At 48.7% G+C, this 24,408-nt stretch overlaps 1 protein-coding gene across 1 annotated transcript in view; it reads left to right on the plus strand.

The window, feature by feature from the left end:
• STAG3 (STAG3 cohesin complex component) overlaps positions 1-24,408 on the plus strand; it is a 1,816,020-nt gene that overhangs the window by 101,852 nt on the left and 1,689,760 nt on the right. The window contains exons 2-3 of the mRNA XM_085637308.1: positions 13,527-13,739; positions 14,356-14,464. Coding sequence (XP_085493434.1) covers positions 13,546-13,739; positions 14,356-14,464 — 303 coding nt within the window. The 5' untranslated portion in view covers positions 13,527-13,545. The remainder of the gene's footprint in view (positions 1-13,526; positions 13,740-14,355; positions 14,465-24,408) is intronic.

The raw sequence follows: 24,408 nt of genomic DNA on the forward strand, positions 1-24,408 counted from the left end.
GGGATCCAGAAATCCGAGTTGTGTTTAAACACATGAATAGGTACCTCATCCGGTCCAGCGGCTTTGCCATTGGCACTTTTTTGTAGGGCAGATTACATTTTATCTGGCGTTATTGGGGATGATTGTACAGGCTCCACTAATATAAAATTACCATTATTGCACTTAGTTACTTTAACAGCCTCTGGGTTAAAAATACACTCAAAATGCAATATCCAATCTTCCGGAGGCACAACGATATCAATTTTCACAGTAGTATTCTCTTTAAAAAAAAACAAAGGATGATTGATTGTTTTCCAGAATAGGACTGCATCTCGCGTCTCTGCAGTCTGGATTAATTTCTCCCAGGCCTCCTCAAGAATCTCCATTTTCCTTTGTTTCAGAGTATTTTTATAAACTTTCCTCAAGGTACTAATCCTAGCGCGATCTCTTGGTTTTGCTTTCAGGGCTGTTTTTAGTTCCCCATTTAACCGTAAGCACTCCCGGTTAAACCATCAGGGGTTGAAACCACAAACAATCTTCCTCCTTTTAGAAATTATGTCACCCGCTATTTCAGTGGTAATATTGCATAATGCAGTTATAATTTCCGAGTTTATAGAGGAACTATCCAAACAGATTTCTAAAGCAGTTTTTTCCCTTTAAGATTTTCCATGAAAATGGTAGGATTCACACCTGACCATTTTATGGAAACTCCGTTATTACCTTAAGTCTTAATATCAATATTTGCTTTCTTCTCCCTTACTTGTGTCAAAATAAGGCTCAAAGACATAATTAGTAGGTGATGGTTGCTAAGGAGACTGACACCAATCAGAAATTTGTCCACCAAGTCCCTGCAGATGACTGATTTTTATATTTTTATTATTTTTTTTCCTCCATCCAGTATATTAAGCTGACAACATGTCGGACAATGACCTCTTGCAAGAGACTCAATCCTCCCAGGATACATCAGGAGAAATCAAACCAACATTTCCGCCCTAACACCCCCACCCCACTCCCTCTCTAACCCCCCCCCCCCCCCCCCCCCTCCCGTCAGTGTGCCCGCATCAATCCTTCCCCTACTGGGGCATATAAAGCCCCATGCGCCTGGAAAACCCCGACTCGGAACAATGGTATGGGCTCTGTCCACGTTCACAAGAGACAAGAGGCTCTACCCTGCCACCCGCATGCTCTCCAGGGTCCCATCCCGACCCCTCGACCACGCTCAGTATATTTGGCGGCAGCTGCCTCCTCGTTGGGAGTGCTCAAGTGACCCCATCCTGGTCAGCCTCCCCAGCGGCCCCGGGGGTCCCCGCCTCGATCTCCGCATTCTGGTCCATGCCCGCAGGAGCCCCTTACACCCCATCCCGATCCTCTGGACAACGAAGCCCCTCCACCAAAGCTCCCCACGCCCGGGCGGCGTCCAGCACCTTATCATTAGAGGTACGCCTGGCCAGCTGTAGACGAAGCGTCCCTTCACTCCCTGCCCAAGCCAGGAAGCTCGCCTTCCACGTTCGAAAGCTCACCCCAGCCCTTGCCTTCCAATGCATGGTAAGCTCCCTCTTCACCATTATCAACCCCAAATCATAAAATTTGCTCCTGATTTTGGTACTGGGGGTATACGGAAACCAAAGCAAAAGGCAAGTTCCCATCTCCACTTCCAACGCGCGCTCTGTCGCTTGATTCAAACACGTCACGACATCCACCCAATAAGAACCCAATCCCGGACAGGACCAAAACATATGCCCGAAATCAGACCCTGCCGCATTGCACCTAGGACACGGAGATTGGGACCCTCCAAAATACCGCGTTATCTTTGCCGGAGTTAGGTAGGCTCTGTGGAGAGTGTAGAATTGGACTAATTGAAACCTAGCGTTACGCGTGCCCTTCCAAGCTCGCCGCAACAGCTGTGACCACGTCGTCTCCGGGATAGATCTGCCAAGATCCCCCTCCCATTTCTCCTGCAAGGCGTCCAGGGGAAGAAGCCTCTCTGTAGACAGCCGCCTATAGAGGCAGGTGATGGCCTTGAATGTACCCGCCGCCATAGTGACGTATTGACATCCCAGGGATGTTGGGGGTTCCGACAGCCCCATCCACCAGTGCTTCTCAATCCCAGACACCAAAGCTGTGTGAAGATAATGCCCCCTCGGTAAGTCAAAAGCACTCTGCGACTCCTGAAATGGCAGTAAGACACCATCCCTGTACAAATCTCCGATCATGTGTACCCCGCATTCTTCCCAGCCCGCCAACGCTGACCAATCCCCGCCGTGTGGGAGGGCCGTACACATACCCAGAGGAATATCCGGGGCATACGGCACCCCGAAACCTGCCCGCTTCTGACTGCGGAGCCAGCAAAGCCGGAGTGTGCGCTCCTAGAGGGTGAGCTGGTCCAGCCTGATTTTCTGCTGGAGCGCAATGAATGACAACACGTGCCGACGAATTACCCTGCCCTGCGGGCCCTCAGGGCCTCTAAATTCACGCGCCACGGCCTGCGTCAGCCATTGCAGCTGTACCGCGAGGTAATACCATTCAAAATCTGGAGCTGCCAGTCCTCCCTCCTCCCTTGGCCTCATCAGAGTGGCCAGCGCCACCCGCCGCCTGCTAGATCCTCAGATGAACTCTGTCATCAGTGCCCGGAGCGTCTTAAAAAAGGAGACCAGAATCCATATCGGCAGAGTACGGATAAAGTAAAGCAATCGGGGCAGCGCTACAATCTTCAGCAGCGCCACCCGCCCGGCCACCGACAGTGGGAGAGTGTGCCAAAACCCCACACTCCCCCGGAGTCCCCTTAGCGCACCACCCACGTTTCCCTCAAACAAATTGGCAGGGGTGTAAAATATGCGAACGCCCAGGTACGATAGGCAGGTAGGCTCCCAACGCAATTCGTCGAGCGCCAAGGGCGCCCGAGTCCCGAAGGACAAAGGGAATAGGCAGGTCTTAGTCCAATTTACCTGCAACCCTGATAAGCGGCCGAACTCCTGGAGCAGGACTCTGGCGCCCAGTAAAGAATTCCGTGCATCGGCGAGGTATAACCGGATCATCCGCGTACAGAGCTATACGATGGAGTTCTCTACGCAGCTGAACTCCCTCGTAGGAGCGCCCCCCCCCCCCGTGCATGTGCAGCAAGCGGTTCAATTGCCAGCGCAAACAAGAGTGGGGACAGAGAACAACCCTGGCGAGGGCCTCTCTCCACCTGGCAAGCCGCTGAGATAGTACGTCCCGTACGGACCCTCGCTGTTGCAGAGTTGTATAACAATCTGGTCCACCGCACGAAGTGATCGCCCAGGCCAAACCCCTTCAGCACCCTAAACAGATATGGCCATTCTACACTGTCGAATGCCTTTTCGATGTCCACCGACAGCACCACGGCCTCCGACGCACCCTCCCCTCTCTCCCCCATAATCCTCACCAACCATCGAATGCACGTCGCTGTATTTCTCTTGGGGATGAAACCTGATTGATCCGGGTTCACCAATGTGCTCATGTGGCCAATTAGACGCGTGGCCAAGATCTTACTAAGGATCTTATAATCCACCGAGAGCATAGAGAGCGGCCGATATGCCGCCCTGGAGGTGGGGACTCCATCCTTCTTCAACAGTCGTACTATGATCGCCTCTCTTATAGTGCGGGGTAGCCTACCCAAGTCCCACGCCTCTTTGTACACTGCCTGCAAGCGCGGAGCCAAAGTATCCAAGTATGCAGCATAGAACTCCACCGGAAGTCCGTCAGCCCCTGGCGTCTTTTTCCTAGCCATGTGCTTAACCGCTGCCCTGATTTCTCCTATAGAGATCTCCGCCCCCAATGCAGAACTCTGGTCCGGTCTAAGTGCGGCAACCCTGCTTCCTCTAAGTAAGCGTCCAGCCCGTCAGGCAGTTCCCCCATTCTGCTCTGATACAGCAGTGTAATAATCCAGGAATTAGTCTTTGACCTCCTTTTGTGAATAGACCAGATCCCCTGCAGGGGTCGATAGAGATACTATCGGCGTTCCCCGAACAACCGGGTTAGCCAGCCAGGCCAGCAAGGACCCCACCTTGTCCCGTTCCGCGTGTGCCCTAACCATATATTCCCTATAATCGTAGCAGCGAAGCCGCTCCGTCTGAGCGGCCACCCCCTCCCGCGCCGCCAACACCTCCTCTAGAGCTCCCCCATTTGTATGGTCATCGAGTTCCACCTGGCGCAGCCGAACCTCAGCTCGATCAATATCCTGTAACAGTACCCTACGCGTCCCGGCGACAGCTGAAATGCAAATCCCTCTAACCACTGCTTTAAGCGCGTCCCATTCGTGAGCTCTACTCGTGGCCGTCCCTGAATTGCCTGCAAAGTAGCGCTCCACACCATTCAAGTCGGGTCGCCATACGGAAGCATACAACAGAACACAATCCTATGCGGCCTAGCGGGCACACTGACCGATTCCCCCCCCATACGAACCAACCCCAATAACCCCACAACCCTCCCCTCCCCAGAACAGGCTCTAAACCGTAGTTACCCATCCAAACACACACCCAACAAAGGAAAAATACCCTGGTAACTACCAGAGTCTCACAGTAAGTGTGAGGTAGAGGGGGTGACCTAGCACCAACACAAGCTGGACGGCGATCTTACCAACCCGACCCGTATGTCAGCCTCAATTGTCAAATTACCCACCTCCCAGCAGCGTCCCGCTCCCGAGGAGCCCCCCCCCCCGCAAAGAAGCCCCCTCCTCCCAATTCGCCCCTCCATTTGACCCAAGAACAGTGGCCCCCACCATCTCCAGCATAACCAAACTAGCTCCCCATTGTGCCACAAAGCAGCTATTGGCATCCCTCCCTATGCCATACATAGATCCGAGACAGGCATCCTCATCCGTCCAGCATGCCATCCGCCGTGGCTGGTGTGACCTCCGGCAAGTGTCCAGCTACTTCGCCAGATTCTACCGACCCCTCTGACTCCCCCACCCGCCCCCCCCGACCCCCTCCTTGACCCTGAAACCGCCAGGGAGGCCGCAGCCACCGCCCCAGAAATGACGGAGACCGCCTGTAAAGCCGTCTGTCGCTCCAGCTCCGTCTGAGAGCGCGGTGGTGACTGTCTGCCCACCACCCGCTTCCTGATTCGGCGGCTCCGGTGAAGTTTTTGCCGGGTCCCAGCCTCCAAGTCTCTCCGCACCACACCACCTCAACCTGCACGGTATTGCTCCAGCCAGTGCCATGCGTCATCTGGTGTATCAAAGAAGTTTGCAGTCCCATCCAACATCACCTTCAAACGTGCCGGAAAGAACAGGGCATACTGGATCCCCTCCGCTCGGAGGGCCTTCTTGATTGACGTAAACGAAAAACGACTACGTTGAAATTCCTGGGAGTAATCAGGGTAAAGGGAGACCAGGGCATTGTATACTTTGTATGGGCCAGACTTTCGGGCATTCTGCAATATGAGGTCACGGTCCTTAAAATGCAGCAAGCGTGCAACCACCGGCTTCGGAGGGCGGCCCGGAACAGGCTGGCGGGCCGGCACCCGATGAGCCCTCTCCAGGGTGTAGAACTGCGATAGGCCCTCCGGAGCCACCACCTCTCGCAACCATTTCTCAAGATAGCTGACCATGCTGTCCCCTTCAATTTTTTTGGGCAGGTCCACTACCCTCGCGTTGTAGCGCCTGTTGCGCCCATCCGCTTCTTCGGTCCTCTTCTCCAGCAGCTGCACCCTTCGCGACAAGCCCTCCAGCGACGCCTCCGCCACCCTCTGCGCCGGCTCCAGTGTCTCAAGTTTGAGTTCCGCGATTTTGACGCGGTCCACCAATTTGCCACAAAGGCCCCTCGATGCTTCTCCCGCGAGCCAATCCCTCCAGGACATTCCGGTCACAAGTTTCAAGGACGGTGTACTCACGGGATTACGGCCAGCTGCACCAGTCTGTCCGTGGGGAGGCCCCCCTCCGCCGCCAAACACCTGGAGCAAAGGGGCAAAGAGGAGGTGCCCCACGCCTCGAGGGCTCTGCCGCATCGAAACAGCCACCACAACACTGCTCCCGCGGGGGGCCGCAGTCCGCCCCCAGCCAGTTCTCCGGGCGCCAACACTAGGCCCAGCCCTGCGTTCGTTGTCGCCAACGCAGCAGCCGCTCTCAAACCTCCGCGGCCTCTGCGGACCCCAGCACCGCCGGCCGTCCCCGGCCCTCCGGGCGTCCTCCCGGCCGAAAAAGATCACTCCGCCCGTCTCCAGAGTCGCTGGTCGTCGCGCAGTCCCAGCGCCGCCGGGTCACCTCTCTCCTCCGGCGGACCTCAAATCACGCGAGGCCGGCGATTCCGGACCACACGAACGCCCCAATCAAGATGGCTGGGCCTCTTCAGATGGTTGCCGCCTCAGGCGTCGAGCACGGCATCCCCCGGGGCCGGCATGCAGCTCGATCATCAGGCAGGTGCCGCCTAAGCACGGGGGGCCTACCTCGGGTCCCGCAGTGACGCCAGGGAAGTTTCATCAGGAGAAATCCCGAGGCCGACACGGAGCTCCCAGCTCATGCGTCCATGCTCGGTGGAGTCCAAGCCACGCCCCCCCTGCAGTTGACTGATATGATAAAGTGGTCAATGTTCGAGGATAACCTAGCCCCTACATATGTTTGGATAATTGTCTCTCCAGCACGGATAGTAGGGTCCATAACTGCTAGACTATATTTATGAACAGCATTATTAATTGCTTCCCCATAGGGATCATGTGGAAAATGGGGAATTCGATCACCAAAATGATCACAATATCCACATGGTTCTCCTACTTCAATATCACATTTATCACAAACTCGTACATAATCCCCTCCCACTCCCTCCAAGAAATGATCCAGGTCTTCTTCTAATAGCTTCATGACCCTGCTTCTTGTTTTATCGAAAATGTTATTATAAAAGTTTATTAAGATGGTCGACTGTTTTCCCTCCGAATAGAAATGTAAAAGCTTATAACACTGTGAGAAAGTATTGGCTTTCCTTCGAATTAGAAGCAAGGTAACCGCAATTGATGCCGCTAGACCTCCCTTTGCTCTCCTCATTCTAGAGGGGCTAGCATTAGTAGAAACAATTTGAAAACCGTTAATAAAAAAAAAAAAGGCTCAGTATGCCAAGTTTCATTTATTAGGATTAAAGCACACCCCTCTATCGTTTTTAACCATTCCTCATCATTAATCTTATTTTTAATCCCTGCAACCTTCCACGACATATGTAAAAGCTCATTGGATCGTGTACAAGGTCCGGCTTCCAACAAATTACAAGTGGGAATATAATCCTTGCCACTAATTAGTGGCTCTCCCATAGCACATTTCTAAGTTTGTACACTTGAGTCAGCTTCTATATTCTTACAGGTTAGGATATGATCCGTAGTCCTAACTTGTGGGCCAGCCACATCTTTTCGCTGTCAAATCAACTTCACTACATCTTTTCAAGGGTGCATACTTATTATACAAGGGAACAATTGGGAATGGGATAATTCTGGGGTTTATACGAACATTACTATGTCTAGGCCTGTAAAAGAAGCCAAGTGGAACAGCACTCTCAAAGACTGAACTCAGACCAATTTGATTTGTATAAAAATATTATTTAGTTGTATTTATTTCCTAGAACCAACCAAGCCTAGCACAGGTAAATGCTTTCAATCCAGTGTAAATTACTGTTGATTACTTTGAATTACTTTGCAGATTACTTTCTGGATTACTTTTTCTACTCTGTGTGATACACCTAGATATCACACTGGGACATTTCCTAGAGAAAAGGTAAGTAAGCAACTTTTAGTTCTTTGCAGTTTCCTTAAAGTTCAATACAAAAACCAACTCCACACTTCAAACATTTTTCAAGGAAAAACAGTCCATGTATTCCTGTGGAGGGAAATTAAGTGATCGATTAACAGGTAAGTACTTTGTTGTGCGAGTTGGTATTCTGGGGTTAGAACCAGGGTTCCCCCCAGGGTTAAGGATGCACTCTCAATTCACCCTGAGTGGCACTAGTGTGGCCGGGTGCAGAGTGCTGAGGCCCAATGTTATACAATGGAGGATAGGGGGCCTCCAGTTGGTGTCTGCGCACAAGCAGGCCACAAGGTTGTGGAAGCAAAGCTCAGGGCAACCGGGGATCCGATTTAGCCTCCAAAGTACACCCACAGCGGCAAAGGAGCGGCTGGGTGCGGGGTCTGGTTTGGTGTCGGGTGCCCTGTTGATTTCAATGGGGTTTCTCTGGTTTTAACAAAGACTGCAGGCTCGGGGACAAAGATCTTCTGGAGATGACCACTGGTTGGAGAGGTAAGTTGGGATGCCTGGTGATGCCGGGACACCGTCGGTTGGGCCACGAAGGCCGTGGGACTTCAGGTGTAGGGTTGTCTTTAGGCTTCGGGTTTTCTTACCAGCTCTAGTCTTGGTGATCCTCCAGAAAGAGGCTGCAGGCTTCGCTTGGAGATTTGAGGGAGGTCAGAGATCACCAGATCTCAGGTCAGGCTTGCCGGGGAGATCTCCTCGTGGTGTTGGGCCACTCTAACTCGGGCCGTAGGCGACTGGTGCAGACTCACGGTTTTGTCTGAGTCTGTTGGTGACTAAATCCGGTGCTCACGGGAGACCGTCTTTTCTGTGGAAGGCAGGTCAGTTCCTCGGGGTTCTTGAGGTTGCTGGCTGCAAGACAAACTGGAATTCTGCTGGAGCAGGTTTGAGGTGGGGACAGGCCGGTAGGGCTGTGGCCAGGTCAGTGGGCGTCGTCCTCTTCGAAGTTTCAGCACGGCTCTTCGGTCCTTCTTTTCTTCTTGGTTGGTTCTTGTCTGAGAAGGCAAGGTTCTTGGTTGCCCCTAAATACTATATATAGGTGTGTTACAGGTCGGTAATGGTTGGGACCAATGGGTCCCTTCCTTGGGGTGGGTACACCCCTTATTGTGCCACCCTTCAGTGGGAGTGGGGCATATGCCTCACTCTGGTTTGCTTGGTCCCCCCATCTGCAAGATGACGCAGACTGAGATTTGTGGTTCACCTCGCCTTCCCCACCCGAGAGGTTGAGTTGGCAAAGGTGGGCACACCTCACTTGATTTTTCTGCATTTTCTCCCGTCCAAAGTGGGGGTCAGAACCAGTGGGGGTCAGAACCAGTGGAGGCCAGTTGCTAGAAGCCGCAAAACGCCTGGGGAAGCTCAAAAGCGGCAAGCCTTTGAAGCTTCCCCTTCGTGGACCCTGCCCAATCTGTGGGAGGAGGCTTGACACCTCTTCACAGGATGTGCATTGTTTCAGACCCCTGAGAGCAGCAGGCTCTCAACCCAGGGGGCCAGGAACATCACTGGTGATGGCAGCTGGCGAGCCACCACTCAGCCTGGGGCATCTCTAAGATGCCCTCTGTGTGCATTTTTCAATCCCACACTGGCATCAGTTTGGGTTTAATGTGCTGAGAAGCTTGATTACAAATTTCCCAGTTTTCAGTTAAACCATTATGGTACTATGGAGTTCGTAATGACACACTCCCAGCACCATATACTCTTAATAGCATTACTGCACTTACAATGTCTAGGAATTGACTTGGACACTGTAGGGGAATAGGACTCTTGCACCTGTACCCTCACCACTGGTATAGTGCACCCAGCTAGAGGGGTAGCTAACCTATGCCAGGGCAGTGCGTTGTAGGCATGGCATACAGGGATGTGTGCCACGTCAACTCTTCACTTTGTTCTGCAACAAAACACGCAGCCTGCAAAGGAAGTGTGTGTGTGTGTGTGTGTGTGTGTGTGTGTGTGTGTGTGTGTGTTAAGGTACAGGGCCTCTAAGGATGGCACAATAAGTGCTGCAGCCCTTAGAGGCCTTCCCTGGCCACAGTGCCCTTGGTACCTGTGGTTTCTTTTACAAGGGACTGACCTGTAGCCAAAGAGTGCCAATTGGGTTTTGTTTTCCATGCAGTTTTAGGGAAAAACATAGGCCCTGTCTTCCTCTTTGGCAGGAACCCAGGGCACACTCAGTCAAAGCACCTCAGCAGTTTTGCAAAAAGTGGGGGCAACCGTGCTAAAAGAGTGCACTTTCTTACTTTAATCTAGTTTGGTCATGGTTTGGATTTTAGATTTGATCTCGGTGAAAGGGTCCTTGGTAATTTGCTGATAGTGGGAGCAGTTGGAAAGTTTTCTATTTATTTCCATGTCATATTTGTCTGTCTATGACTACAATGCCTCCACCTTTATCTGCTGGTTTGATGACCACATTTGTGTTGTTTCTAAGGTTGAGCAGTGGCTGTTTCTCTGCAAGGGTCAAATTGTATAGGATATATTCAAACAAATTTTTGATCACTGTGACTTCCTGGAGGACTAATCGTTCAAATGATAGTATTTCTGGTGGCATGAGAGCAGCCAGGGGGTGGAAGGTGGTGGGGGCATGAAAGGGGGAAAAGATTGTGATCAGTGGATGGTCTAGCCATGAAAATTGTCTAAGTCGAATTCTTCTGCAAAATTGAAGGAGATTTTCTTGGAGGTCAAAGAAATTGCTGTGATCTGTGGGGTCAAAAGACAGACCTTTGCTCAGAAGGGAGATTTCTTGTGAAGACAAGATGTGTTTGGAAAGATTAAAGATAGGGATCAGTTGTTTATTTGGTTCTGGGGTGTTCTCGAGATTGGTTACTGAGGGGGACCCCATTAGTAGAACTTCCGGCGGGTTTGGTGCTCCCTGGGATATTGGTATTGGTAGTTGGTCCTTGCTATGCTTCTTCCGTGTCCGCAGCTCCTGTCTAAAAAAAAAAAAATACGGAGGTGGGCGAGGAGTAGCAGTGGTGGTGGGGGTCTATTTGTAGTCCTAGCTGTACTGCTCCCTTCACCATGGTCCGAATTCTACACTGAGGTGTTGGAAGAGTCAGAGAAGGTTATAGTTTGATTGTTTCTGAATCTCCCCCAGTTACGTGTTCTAGTTGGTTGATAATGGGGTATTGTAACATTTTTCACGGAGGTAGGAGTATATTTTCTCTTTGTCGTAATGTTTATTGTTCTTTTGTATTTTATTGATCTTTTTGTTCAGTTCAAAGGTGTTAAAGGTGGCAATTGTCAAATTGATTTTCTCGAAGTTTTTTTGCATCCGTGAGTCTATTATCCTCAAGGATGAGTTTCTCAAGTTTGCAGTTTTTTCTTTTTTCTTTTTTCTTTCCAATTCCTTGCGGCTATGTTCAATTGCTGTCTCTATACCTAAAAGCAACCAGTGCGGAATTTAGTATCTTGTGTAAAAATGGCAGGAGTATTTTGGATCTGTAGGCCAAGTGGATTTATATTCGATTTCAAATATTCCGTTAACATGTGTGCATGTAGGTTGGTTCTGATTGGCTTTTCCTTGAGTTCCTCCAGTTTATCTAGGAGTACTCAAGATGTGTTTGTTGCGGGGGTAAAAGGGGTAGAGGTGGAAGAAGTAGATAGAAGAGAGGGACCGCTTAGAATTCTTTAGATAGCCATTCGAGTAGGTAGGAGTGTCTCTGGAAGACATAATGTCTGTATTAATTAAACATTGTGTCAAATGGCAATTTTTAAATGGTCAAAGGAGACACTGATTCAATGTGAACATGAGCACAGATACTGGGACTACCACTCCCAGCAGGCAAGTCCTGTGTGTGGCTGACTCGTGCAGCCGCCATCATCCAGGAGAGCGTATTATTACGAAGGCAGGCACTCAGACCACATTTCCCAGCTTTCCTGCACCGAAGTACAGCTGACGTGCCACTGCGCAGCCGTCACCAGAGAGGGCAGGACTACATTTTTGAATCCCCAGTCGCAACTCTGAACCACGCTCCTAATTAATTTCCGTTTCTACTATACCTTGAACACCATTATGGGTGAACGCTTTGTTTATATAAATTATCCAAAAGCATTGCATATTCTTCTTGGCGCACAGATGCAATAGCATATCCGATCACATGACAGACAAAAGCTGATCATGTGACGTTAGCTGGCAAGCCCTTTTAAACGGCATTGAGCACAAGGGAAGCTCACATGCAGAATTGCAAGGATAGATCTAGGTCATGTCAGACACGATCCCTTGACAAAATAAGTGCCATACACTCTTGACCCTCACACGATTAGTAGGATAATTTGACAGAGTTCACTGCAAAGCAAACTATTACTTGTCCTCTTTCCGGGTGTTTGACTACAGGGACCATCCCTTCCGCAAAACCCTATGATGCCTTATTAATAGATAAGCAATGTAGGTAGAATGACACTATTGCCACTGTGTGTGCATGCTGTACACTGTCAATTTAGTTTGATTTTAATTTTATTTTTAATCTGTCTACTGTACCTACTATTTGTATATATCTGTGACTTGGAGGAATTGGATTTGACGCATTGTGGGGTGAATCACAAGTGTTGGCATGCATAATCAGACTCTAAAGGGATATTATGCCTTAGCAATATGACATCCACCATGGAATGTCTTATGTTCATGACTGTCACTTATTCTCTATTTTCAGCTATGACCATATCAAGGAAAGGGTCCTAAGTAGGGTCTGTATTTTTGTGTGCATGCTTCTTTAAATTGTTATGAATGCATTGAAATAACATGTTGGAAAGCTCAACCATACCACACAGGGATGCAACATAGCAAAATCTTTGTCCTGAAGAAAGCCGATTGACCCATAGGGGAAGTTACATGGCTGAAACGTAACCTTTTGATGTCGAGGACAATTGAATCCTTATGACATCTCACTGTTTTTAATCTTACCCAAGACCTCACTCAGTAAATAATAGTTTTAGGATCTATGAGGCAATTCTAACTCGCTCATTAAATCCCTTACTTTTCACTTCCGAAGTGCTCCAGTTACAAACGTGTAGAGTCCGCCCACTCACTAGGTGATGTGGGTCCAATGATGAAGCAGGCCACAGGTGGTACTTGTGGGTGAGGACTCAGAAAATATATCCAAGAAATGTAGTAAGAGCACTAATTTACCTGGGTGCCGATCGCTCACTCATTTGAGATATTTGTGAGGTCATGCATATAATCAAGTAAAAGACGGGATTTAAGAGAGTTGGATCAACCCTCCTTTGTGTAGATTTAGGCTCTAAGCATGCAGGGCCATCTTTTTAAAGTCTTTGGTCCCCAGTGGAGGGCGCAAGACTAGGTTGGTGAATGATGCATAAGACCCAGTTGATGGTCCATGAGTATGGGTGAGATCTAGTTGGGTATAAGTTATAGATGCCCAGGGCCTTAGGATTTAGAACCCTTTGCTTAATTGAAGAGCTAGTTAGGGGTGCAGACCCAACCTTCTGAATTTGAAGTATTGTCTTCCTGGAACTCAATGAAGAATTGTAGGGCATAGGTTATGCAGGTCAAGCTCTAACCTTTGTATTAAAGCTTGTGGTTCTGAAAGGAGAATGGGACAATAGGTTGGGATTATAAACCTCCCAGCATTTTAAGTATGTAGACAGTGTTATGACTTCATGCAAGTAAATACAAGTTGACTGGACTAGTCATTGTCTTTGGGGAACTCTCAAAGGAGTTTGATGTTGAATGCTGTTTAATAATGCATGGATCATTAAGCATTCTATGTCTGCTCCCACCTTATTCAATGAGAAAGCAGTCTGTGTGACCTAATTATCTTAATCTGCTTTTTGCATGTTTTATTATTCCCAACAGCAAGGCACTGCGTTAAAGGATGCTACTAAGGCGGTCGGCCCGTATCTTGGAGTGCTCATCCTCCGAGTCTGGCTCAGGGCCTTCCAGGGCTATGTCGCCACGAGGACAGCCTCACCGTGGGTTCTTGGCAAGCAGCTCGGAGATTTCCAGCCCATCAGTCCAGATGGTAGAAGACATGGAGTCCCTCATTGGCTCGGATGCACCTTCTGTGCAGTGAGTGTCTTTAAATGTTTCTTAAACACAAATCTACTCTTAGTTAATTATGCATACTTAACCTATTGAAGGTGTAAAGGTGTGTTCAGTATGTCTACCTGCCTATTGTCAGCTATTCTCTAGTCCTCTCATCTCCTTTAAGAGTGAGAAGTGTGCCCTATAAATTATCTGTCGCCTACAGCAATCTTGTTTTTTTGATGATTTGCTATCCATTAAATACAGGACTTCAACCCAGCACCCAACCCTCTTTTAATGTAGGATTTCAGTCTGAGCCTACTAAAAAAATTACCCCTTTGGTTTACCTTTCTCAAACGTTGTAATGAAATCCGGTCCCCGTACTGAATTAATCCCTACCCTTTCTGGTGGGTCAATAGGTGTACAATTTGTATCCATGCTGGACACTGTTTGGCCTTTTTAGAAGCATCACGATGTCAGGTTTCTTTTTATGTTGGTATCTGGTGATAAAGTCCAACATTTTACACTTTGTGAAAGGACTTTGAGGAAAGTCAGAGAATAGCTTCATTATTCAAGTTCTTTGGCCTTATGGTGACCAGGATGAGGTTATAGCAGAATGTTCTGATGGAGTTGCTGTCTAATGTGGGTTGTTTCTTTGCAGGGATCTCGGCACTGAGTCGGAATTTCAGTCTGACACTGGCAGTGACTTTGAGGAGACCCTGAAAAAAAGCGTTAAGAGGATGACAAAAACACCCCCAAGCAAGACACAGGTAATCATTGCTGATAATTACTATTTGGAGCCCTCCCCATTGATTGGCACCCTTCTGAATAGTAAACTGTATTGTACTTATGCAACTATATGAAGAAACTGTATTTTCAGTGAAAGAGGAATTTGTACTTTTTTCTGCTCATGGTTTTTCGATGGCATTCATTCACAACAGAATTTCTCTACTTCTGTTCAGGACTCTCAAAGGATTTTTTGTAGGAAATAATTATAACTTTTAAACATTGTTTAAATAAATGCATCAAATTTGTAAGGCCAAATTTAGTTGCTACACAGTATGTTTGACTAAAAACGCTACTTCAGGACTTGCCTAAAAAGAAAGACAAGGGCACCAGGGTTGTTTTGGTTTTGTATTTAGGAAGACCCCATGCCTGTGATGGTGATTGCATCTTCCCTGAAAAGTAATGCTTTGTCCTCCTATATGGCTGAAGAAATTAAGGGTCTGGAGATATATGGGAAGATATCTCATCCTGTGACAGGCCCATGCCTTCATGTCCTGCTATGGTTTTCAGCTCTGGCACAAGTTTTACTGCCATGCCTCCTTGCTCCCAAACGGTAGCTAGGTAGGTTCTTGGTTCATGCTCAACCATAACTGTTAAGTTGCAGAGCAGAAAATGCCGATATGCATTGACCTCATTAACACGAATGCCAGAGCTGTAAGCATTGATCTGGCCGTATGTGAGCAGTCTTGGCTCGGGTCCTTGGACAGGTCCTTGAAAGTGGAGACCCCTGACGAATTTGTTGACCTCACTTTCAATGATAAGAATTTATTTGATTCCCTTATAGATCGTCATCTAGCAGTACATGACTTACACAGCAGTTGTCACATTACTGATTGACATCTAAGCGTTACTTGTGACACTGCCTCCTTTTTTCAAATATTAAGGACTTTTTAGTCTTCTAAGATTAGGGAGTCCTTTTGACCAAAGAGCACAGATGGATCCTCCCCCTGCCTCGAGGTAGGCAGTTGAAGACTAGTCTCCTCAGAGGAAACCGCAAACCTGCTTTCCCAGCTGAGGCCAAGAGGTGTAGCTTCCTTGTGAAACTTACGTCCTTGTCTGGCCCATATCAGGAGGACCACTCATCCTGGTGGGTTTCCTCCACTAGCAGTACTAGACACAGATTACCAAACACTGGTCCTCTTGTTCTTGAAAGTTGACTATGCTCTACAGCTACAGACACCGTTGTACAGTATGCTTCCTCTCCAGTCGAAATCTCAAGAATTTTCACTTGAATCTGAGAGATTGCTCAATTTTAGGAACAATACAGTAGGGTCCACCACAGAAACCTCACCTTGAAGCTATTGCCTGTTTGTGAGGAAAGAGACTGGTGGTTCACATTTAAATACTAGTTCTGCCAATCCAGGATATTGCCATTTGCTTCCCTGCCTTCCTTCATGTCTTTGCAAAGATCCTGGGAGCTGCTGAAAATTATTTTACCCATACCACGATGGCTGCCCTTATGTAAGCGAGATGAAAATGATGCTTTACGCTTTAATACGCAAACTCCAGCACAAAAAAAGGGGCTTCATGTTCACTTTCTAAATAAAACTACATGAAAAACAAAACTCCAAACGTCAGTCAGAACATCTTGCATTATAAATCTACATTTTCCAAGAGTTCATTGTAGGTTTGTCTGCACCTGAAATTAAAACGACCAATATCCCAATAGCCAGGACCTTCCGGCTCATCACAGCTTTTCTTCATGTGACCAGTACCATCTTCTGATCACTGTCTCATTCTGTATCCAAACCAAGGCAAACTGGCGTCCTTCAATAACACCCATCTTTAACTGTAGCGAGACTACTAGACATACAGTATTTTTATGTTGAATACTGAAACCTTTATCTTATAGAGACTTAAAGCCACAGATTCCTTACCTTCGGGTTAGACTCAATCCGGATTATTTTTTAACAGGAACCCTCCATGCTAGTAGGTGTTATTGTTCGGCTCGTTGTGTAATCATTCACGCCAGAAGTGACGCGTGCGGTACCTACATAGGTGCCACCTTGGCATGCTGATATCTGTTCTTTCCTTTCCGCACCAGATAGCTCTGATCCGGCCTGAAGTAATACTCAGTTTTTGGCTGGCTATTTGTCCAACTTTTTTTTAGATCTCTCTTGCTTTGTACATATGTCACCTAAGAAACCAGTTAGTTTCAAACCATATGGGCCCTGTCGCAGGCAGATGTCAGTGACAGACCTCCGCTTGTTGTTTTTGTGATGCTTGGAGCGGGATCATGACTCCAAGGCCTATGAGGACTGCCACGCCCAAGGTTCTTATGGAGCGCTCTCTCAAGCTCCCCAATGCTGATTGACCCTTGAGGTCCCGTTCACGCTGATGGTCCCCGGGCTGTTAGCGGAGCACATCCCAACGGCAGTCATCACTCTCAAAATCTACGGGGAAGTTGGGTAAATCCCACAAACACAAGAAGGATAAAAAGTCGAAGAGATCTTGGACTTCTCTTCCAGGGGATCCTATTCCCGCCCATGTGCGGGGACCCCGGAAATAATAAAATTATATATGAAAAACACACACACACATATATATATATATATATATATATATATATATATATATATATATATATATATATATATATATATATATATATATATATATATAGCTCTGTATATGTATAAACATATATTATTTTTTCCAAGCCAATGCAGCCCCCATAGTAGGCTAGACAATGTAGATATAAATATCCAATAATACACCTAAATCTCTCTCTTTTTTTTTTTATGAGGTAAAACTCATGAGAAAGAAAAGAAAACACTGTGCCAAACACAGATCCACAAAACATTGTTAGCCTGCAGGCTGCATTGCAATACAATACCATAGAGACTGAAAAGCCTTTTACATGTAAAAACTGGCACGTGCCTTTAAGGCAGCCCTGATTCCAGGGGTGACAGTTGGGTCAGTTGTTCTTTCCGGCTCCTTCTGTCAGGACCCTGGAATTCAGCTCTCTTAATTTTTTACTTTCTAGTCAAGAATTGCTAGTTTTCTAGTGAATTTTTTGCTTCATCTTAATTATCTCCTTTTGGTGAAGCATTTTTCCTGATTTTGCTGACAGATTTCAAAACTTTTTTCTGTCAGAAAATGCCTTCCTTGTTCATGCCCTGTCCATCCTGTGGCAAAAAGAAGGCTTCTTCGGATACTCACGATGTGTGTATCATCTGTCTACCGGACACTCATTCTCCTGCTTCCTGTCGACATTGTAAGGACCTTTCAAAGAGGACTTTGAAAGAAAGGGAGAGGATTAGGCTTTATGGCCTTTCTGACTTGCGGTTGACGTCGAAGCAGTTGATCCCTGTGTGCTCTCCATCAGCGTCGGGCTCGGCATCGAAGACTCCAGCGGCGGGATCGTCGTTGAGAGGTGAGGAAGCCAGGGAGACTCATGCTTCCAAGAGAAAATCAACGTCGATGCAAGATCCGGCGGCGAAACGCATTCGTTCGTCGTCAAACTTCGCCGTCGAGGAAATATCGTTTGGCGTCGAAGGAGAAACATCATCGTTCGACGTCGAAGTCAACATCTAGACGAAAGTCGACTTCTAAGGAAAGAAGGTCGACGTCGAAATCTACAACGACTTCGTGGCGAAGATAGTCGTCAAAAGAACACGGGCGATCATCGATGTCGAGACTTGATTCGCCGTCGAGGGAGAGGCTATCGTCGAAGACATTGCCGACGTCGAGACGAAGATCGTCGTCTGAGCATAAATCGACGTCGAGGCAGGCGCCTCCGTCTGGATCGACGTCGAGGCAGGCGCCTCAGTCTGGATCGACGTCGAGGCAGGCGCCTCCGTCGTTAAAGATGTCCATTATGTCGGCGAAGAAACGAAAGTCGAAGCGAAGTTCCCCGTTGGGATCTAGGCCTCCGTCCAGGATAAGCCCTCCGTCGACGACAAGGCTCTCGACGTCGAGGCATGACTCATCGCTGGTTATCCACTCGGCGTCGAGGTCCAAATCTCCGGCGATAGGCCTATCACTGTCGAGACAGTCCTCCGCTGTGGGGTATCGGGAAATGTCGAAACTTCAATCGACGTCCAGGTCAGCGTTGAGACGCAAGTCTCCGCATAGAGTGAAACATACGCCGGATGTGGCATCGGAGCATGATTCAGCCTCTGGCTCTACGCATATTTCTATTTCACCTTCAGCCTCAGCAGGATCAGGATCTCCTCCTTCAAGATCCAGATCACCTGAAGTGATAAATTCATCTCTAGCTCCTATTTCACAAGTAGAGGATCCTGGGCCAACAAGTCCTCAATTGAGAGCGTCCCCGACACCACTAAGGCAGGAAGAGGATCATCCTCCGGGACAAAGCCCCACCAGAGTGCTGCCTCAGTCTATACCACCACGTATACCTTCCATGGCGCATGCAGTAAGCATTTCCTTAACCAGATTGAGGAATCTTACCCAGCCTAGGAGATCAGCAAGTTCCCACTCTCGGGAAAGAGTATGATCGGCGCTCACGTTCGCCCAGGAGAAGATCGAGGTCCACCTCTCGCAGAAGAGTCGGTGCGATCTGAGAGAAGATGGCGTAGGTCTCCTATATCCTCTTCTTCAAGTCGTTCTTCCAAGAGAGATTACTCCCCCACACTTTCAGATACGCCTCCATATCGAGTTTCTCCAGTGGATGACATCAGCACTTTTCAAGATGTTTTGTGCAGAGGAGCGGCTAAGTTGAACATTCCAATGCCTGTCCAAGAGACAACTTCCTCAGTCATCTTTGAGACCCTTCATGTAAGAACGGCGTCTCGTCCACTGCTTCTTTTGGTCCCTGGGTTGCTTAAACCAGTGATGGACGTCTTCCTCACGCCGGCTACCATCAAGTCAGCTCCGGCGCGAATACTTAAGAAATATCGTCCTGCTCCGGAGGATCCTCTGTTTCTCATGGCGGACACTCCACCTGACTCTGTGATCACTGCGGCCGCCAGGAAAACCCACTCAGTGGCTTTTTCATCCACAGTGCCGCCGGACAAGGAAAGCAAGACGCAAGACTCTTGGGGAAGAAGAGTATGCGGATCGGCTGCCTCCAGTTTGAAAGTTGCCAGTGCCTCAGCGGTCTTGGGGCGCTACGACAGATCACTTTGGGATTCTCTCCAAAGATTCATAGAGAAACTTCCTCAGGAGGATAGAAAGGACTTTGAGGAGATCTTGCAGGAGGGCAGTCGGGTCTCTAATCAAGTCATAAGTGCGGCAGCAGATGGAGCAACGCTGGCAGCTCACTCCTACGCCCATGGTATTTCAGCCAGAAGGTCTTCTTGGCTAAGATTAACGGCTCTTAAGCCTGAGGCACAAGCCAGAATTATCAATCTGCCTTTTTCTGGGAGTTCGCTTTTTGGTTCACATACCGATGACGAGATGGCTCGTATGAAGTCAGAACTCGAAACCATGAAAGCCGTGGGGCTAGAGAAAATAAAAGAGTTCTGTCGTTGTAGGGGAACTGACAGGCGTACCTTCCAGCAGAGGGTTCAAACCCCTCACTGGCAGAAGAACCAAGACCAGCAAGGGCAGAATAAACAACAATTCCAGTCCCGCAGATCAACTAGAGGACGAGGAAACAACCGCCAGTCCAACAGTGGAAACAAGGTTCAAGGCAAGCAATGAGCAATCGCTTCCTCCAATACCGTCCACCGCTCCGGTGGGAGGAAGTATTTTGCGACATCTTCCAGAGTGGCAAAGCATCACCAGAGACAAGTGGGTTCTAACTATACTGCAACATGGATACTCTTAGTTTCCGGAGACCTCCTCCATCTGTCCACCCAGTACATTCGTCTCATCAACTCAAGATGCTAAGAGAAGAGGTGGCAACCCTCCTACTCAAATCGTCCATAGAAAGGGTTCCGAGAGCACAGAGAGGGAGAGGAGTCTACTCCAGATATTTTCTAATTCGGAAGAGAAGTACAAAAACAGAGTTCAGACCCATCTTGGATTTACGAACACTCAACAAACCTATCAAGAGGGAGAAGTTTTGCATGCTTGCACTTCACCAAATATATCCACATCTCCGTTGAGGCGATTGGATGTGCTTGCTGGACATGCAAGACGCGTTTTTTCATATACCCATCTGCCAGCGTCATTGGAAATTCCTAAGATTCGTGGTAGGAACCTCCCACTACCAGTTCAAGGTTCTACCATTTGGCCTGAAATCAGCACCTCGAGTATTCACAAAGTGAATGGCGGTGGTAGCTGCTGCCCTAAGGCGCGCATGAGTCTTAGTCTATCCCTATCTAGAAGACTGGTTACTAAAAGGTCCATCGCCTCAGACTGTAGGTTCACAGCTGACACGCTGACTGGATCTGTGTCACTGATTGGGGCTCCAGGTGAATCACAAGAAATCCAACGCAAAGGATACACTGCCTGGGAGCGATTATAGATTCCGAACTAGGAAAAAAGTGTTTCCTTCGGAGGAGAGACAGTTATCCCTCGCTCAAAAAGGCAGGCATGTTATAACCAATAGGCTGTCTACAGCGCAACAGATATCATCCCTGCTCGGGGCCATGGCATCTTGCATATTCCTAGTGCCCAACGCCAGTTTGCGGATGCGTCCTCCAACAGGATCTAGAGGACAAATGGGACCAAAAGTCTTCTCTGTGGGAGGACAGAGTGCCTTTCGACAACGGCCAGACAGTCGATCAAGTGGTGGTTGAAGCCGAGCAATCTACAGGTGGGGATTCCTTTCCATCAGGAACCTCCATCGCAAACATTGATCACTGATGCATCGCTACAAGGTTGGGGCGCACATCTGCGGTCTCTACAGACTCAGGGGCTTTGGTCCAGCAGCGAGCAGCTATATCACATCAACATGCTAGAGCTCAGGGCAGTACATCTCGCTCTCAAGGCGTTCCTGCCATCAATCAGGGCGAGTTCCATTTTAGTACAAACGGACAACAACACGACGATGTACTACCTGAACAAGCAGGGGGGTACTCGTTCCAGGACACACTCGCTGGAGGCTCAATCCCTGTGGCACTGGATCCTGGCAAGGAACATTTCCATAACAGCTGTGCACCTGCCAGGCGAGCTCAACGTTCAAGCGGACTCACTCAGTCGGCACTTTCAAGATCCAGAGGACTGGGTCCTCAACGACTAGGTGCTAGAGGACATTTTCGAGGAGTGGGGCCGTCCGCACGTAGATCTCTATGCGGACGAAAACACAAAATGCCGAGTGTGAGAAGTTGGCCTAATGTATGATGTGAGAAGTTGGCCTGATGTATGATGTCACTAGTTATAGTGTACACCTTATATCAGTCCAAATACCCTTATGGTGATTGGTTGTAAAGTCAACCTTATAGACCAGCTATCCTAGTGGTAGCATGGACAAGAGCAGTCTTAGGCTAAACTCTGAATGGCATGTGAAGCCAGCTGTGATACCATATATAATCCCTTGAATACCAAATGAAAGGACACCACAACAGATATATATATAAAATAAAGTGTATTTATTCTAAGCAAACCCTCAGCACTCTTTATGAGTTTAGAGGTAAGTACAACACAGTCTTATTAATGCATACAGTAAGTCACACAGGTAAGTAATACAGTTAGGCCCTAGGGGCCACGCAAACCATATACTAAGTAAGTGGTATAAGAACCACTGTCACGGAAATAGTTAGGCCTAGGCCTAGGGAATCGCTGGGGCTACACTACACTAGCGTTAGTTAGGAAGTGGGAGGCCCACGGGATTCGTGTGCAGAGTGGAAACACTCACGCGTAATGCGTAAAAGTCAATAGCAATGTTACAGTTTAGAAATAGACAGATTTAGGACACTTCCGGAGTAGCTAGGAAGTTGAGACTTGAAAACTAGACACTAGGATAGTCACTATCCTGATGAGCACCGGAGTACCCAAGTTACCTAGCCCACAGGCTGCGGGTGCATAGGGGTGGAGATGCGTCGTTTTCGTCGTCGACTCCTATGGATGCCTGAAGAAAGATGCTGACAGGCATTCAGGGGAGAGTGTCCGGTGGATCCCAAGGCTGGGATCAAGAAGAGAAGAAACCTGCAAGCAGAGGGGACAGAGTCAAGGTCACTAGCCAGTGACCACGTGGAACCAGGAAGGAACCAGGCGATGTCGTGAAGAGTTGCAGGTGAAGGTGAAGCTTGTCGCTGCAGCCAGGAGGACCAGGAAGCGTCGAGGACGACCAGGACCAGGAGGCGAGCTGTCCCACGAAGGCTCTTGCTGTCGGCGGCGTCGAAGTTGGACTAGGACTCACCAAGCCTTGGCAAGCGGAACCCACGAAGAACAAGGGACTTGCTTCTGGTGCAGACCAGGAAGGTCTGGGGTGCTTCTTCTTTGCAGAGAAGCGGGAGCCAGTCTGGAGGAACCAAACCAGCGCAGAAGATTTCAGGGAGCGTCGTCACAAAGGCCACTAGCCAGCGGGCAAGCAACCGGACAGACGCGGCAAGCAGGAAAATGCTGAAGGGCCCCACGCAGGACTCGTGGAGTGTGGGGGGCTGGTCTTCGGTGCAGATGGTGCTTGGGGTTGGGGCTTCTCAATCCCCGGTGCACAACTTCGAGGGTACCTCAGAAGCTGCGCTGTAAGTTACTAGCCACTTTTCCCAGGTAGCCGGTCCCACGTCGCTCGTCGCCTCCACGGATCTCAGCTCTGCTGCAGATGTGGATGAGGGTCGGAGAAGTCTGGAAATCAAGGCTCTGGTCGGGCTCTGCAGTCGGTTCCTCGTCGAACGTTTCACAAAGCAAAGGGTAGTCTCTTGATGGTGCCTGTTTGCACAGGGTAGCCACTCCTTGGCTACAAGGGAGATTCTTCAGTCTTCTTCTTTCGTCGAATGTCGAAGGTCCAGAGTTTCTGTTCAGTTTTGCAGGTTCAGGATAATCTGAAGTCTTGAGGCCCAACTCCCACTCTTATACTAATCTGGGGGGCTGGGATACCTGCTAGGTCACGCCTTATGGGTGGGACCTGGGAGGGGGTGGTTACACCCACTTCCCTTTGTCCAGTTTCGCGCCAGAGCTGGGGCTGGAGTGCCCCAGCGCCGGTTTGAACTGGACTATGCAAGGAACACCTTGTGTGCCCCAGGTATGTCTCATTCCTTTCAGCCCACCCTGCCCCAATACACTAAAGGCTGTCTGGGGAGGTGCTAGCACCTCCCCAAGCAGGAAACCTATTGTCCAGGCCTCCCTGGCTGGGATCACTCCCAGCAGCAGGAGGTCAGACTTGTGTCTGTGGCAGCAGCATCCATTTTGTGATGCTGAGGCTTTGGTTAGAGTTAAACAGCAAAGTAGGATTTTAACATGTCTCTCCCTCTAGAAGGGAGGAATAATATCCTCATCCCCAGAAATGGTATGGGGGTATTATTCCAAAGTGTTAGACACCTTACACAACATGTTTTGATAAAGCCAAACCATAGTTACCATAACCGTTTAAGATTATAAGGCACTTTAAGAGTATATGGTAGGCTATATCATAGAACAGCTATAAGGACATGGTTCCGAAAGCTGCAGACAGGCTCAGCTCATGCTAGAGCACCATCTCACATGTTACCAAGCACTCTGCCTCCAGGATTGTTAAGGCCTGCCATAGGAGTGACTGATAGGTACACATGTGTCTATATATAAGGGTAGATATAGGCATACTATATCTAAGCAAGGGGTGATTACACGACCTTGCCCCAGCTGAGTGATCAGCCAGTTGTGTCTGATTGGAAGGCCAGACCAGGGGTGGCATAATACATGCTGCAGCCCCTGGGAGGCCTAGGGTACACCTATGCCCTGGGTACCTAGGGTACACTGTACAGGGTCCAATAAGGTGATCCTTACCAATTGGTTATGTACCTAGGGTACATGGAGTCCATTTTAAAGAGAGAGCAGACAGCCTGAGACCCTGAATGGCAGGATCTCAGGCCAACTAAGTCGAAAAACCAGCTAGACACTAGGCAAAAAGTTGGGGGTAACCATAGTCAGATATCCACCT

Source organism: Triturus cristatus, chromosome 12 (genome assembly GCF_964204655.1).
Source record: "Triturus cristatus chromosome 12, aTriCri1.1, whole genome shotgun sequence".
Classification (NCBI taxonomy): domain Eukaryota; kingdom Metazoa; phylum Chordata; class Amphibia; order Caudata; family Salamandridae; genus Triturus; species Triturus cristatus.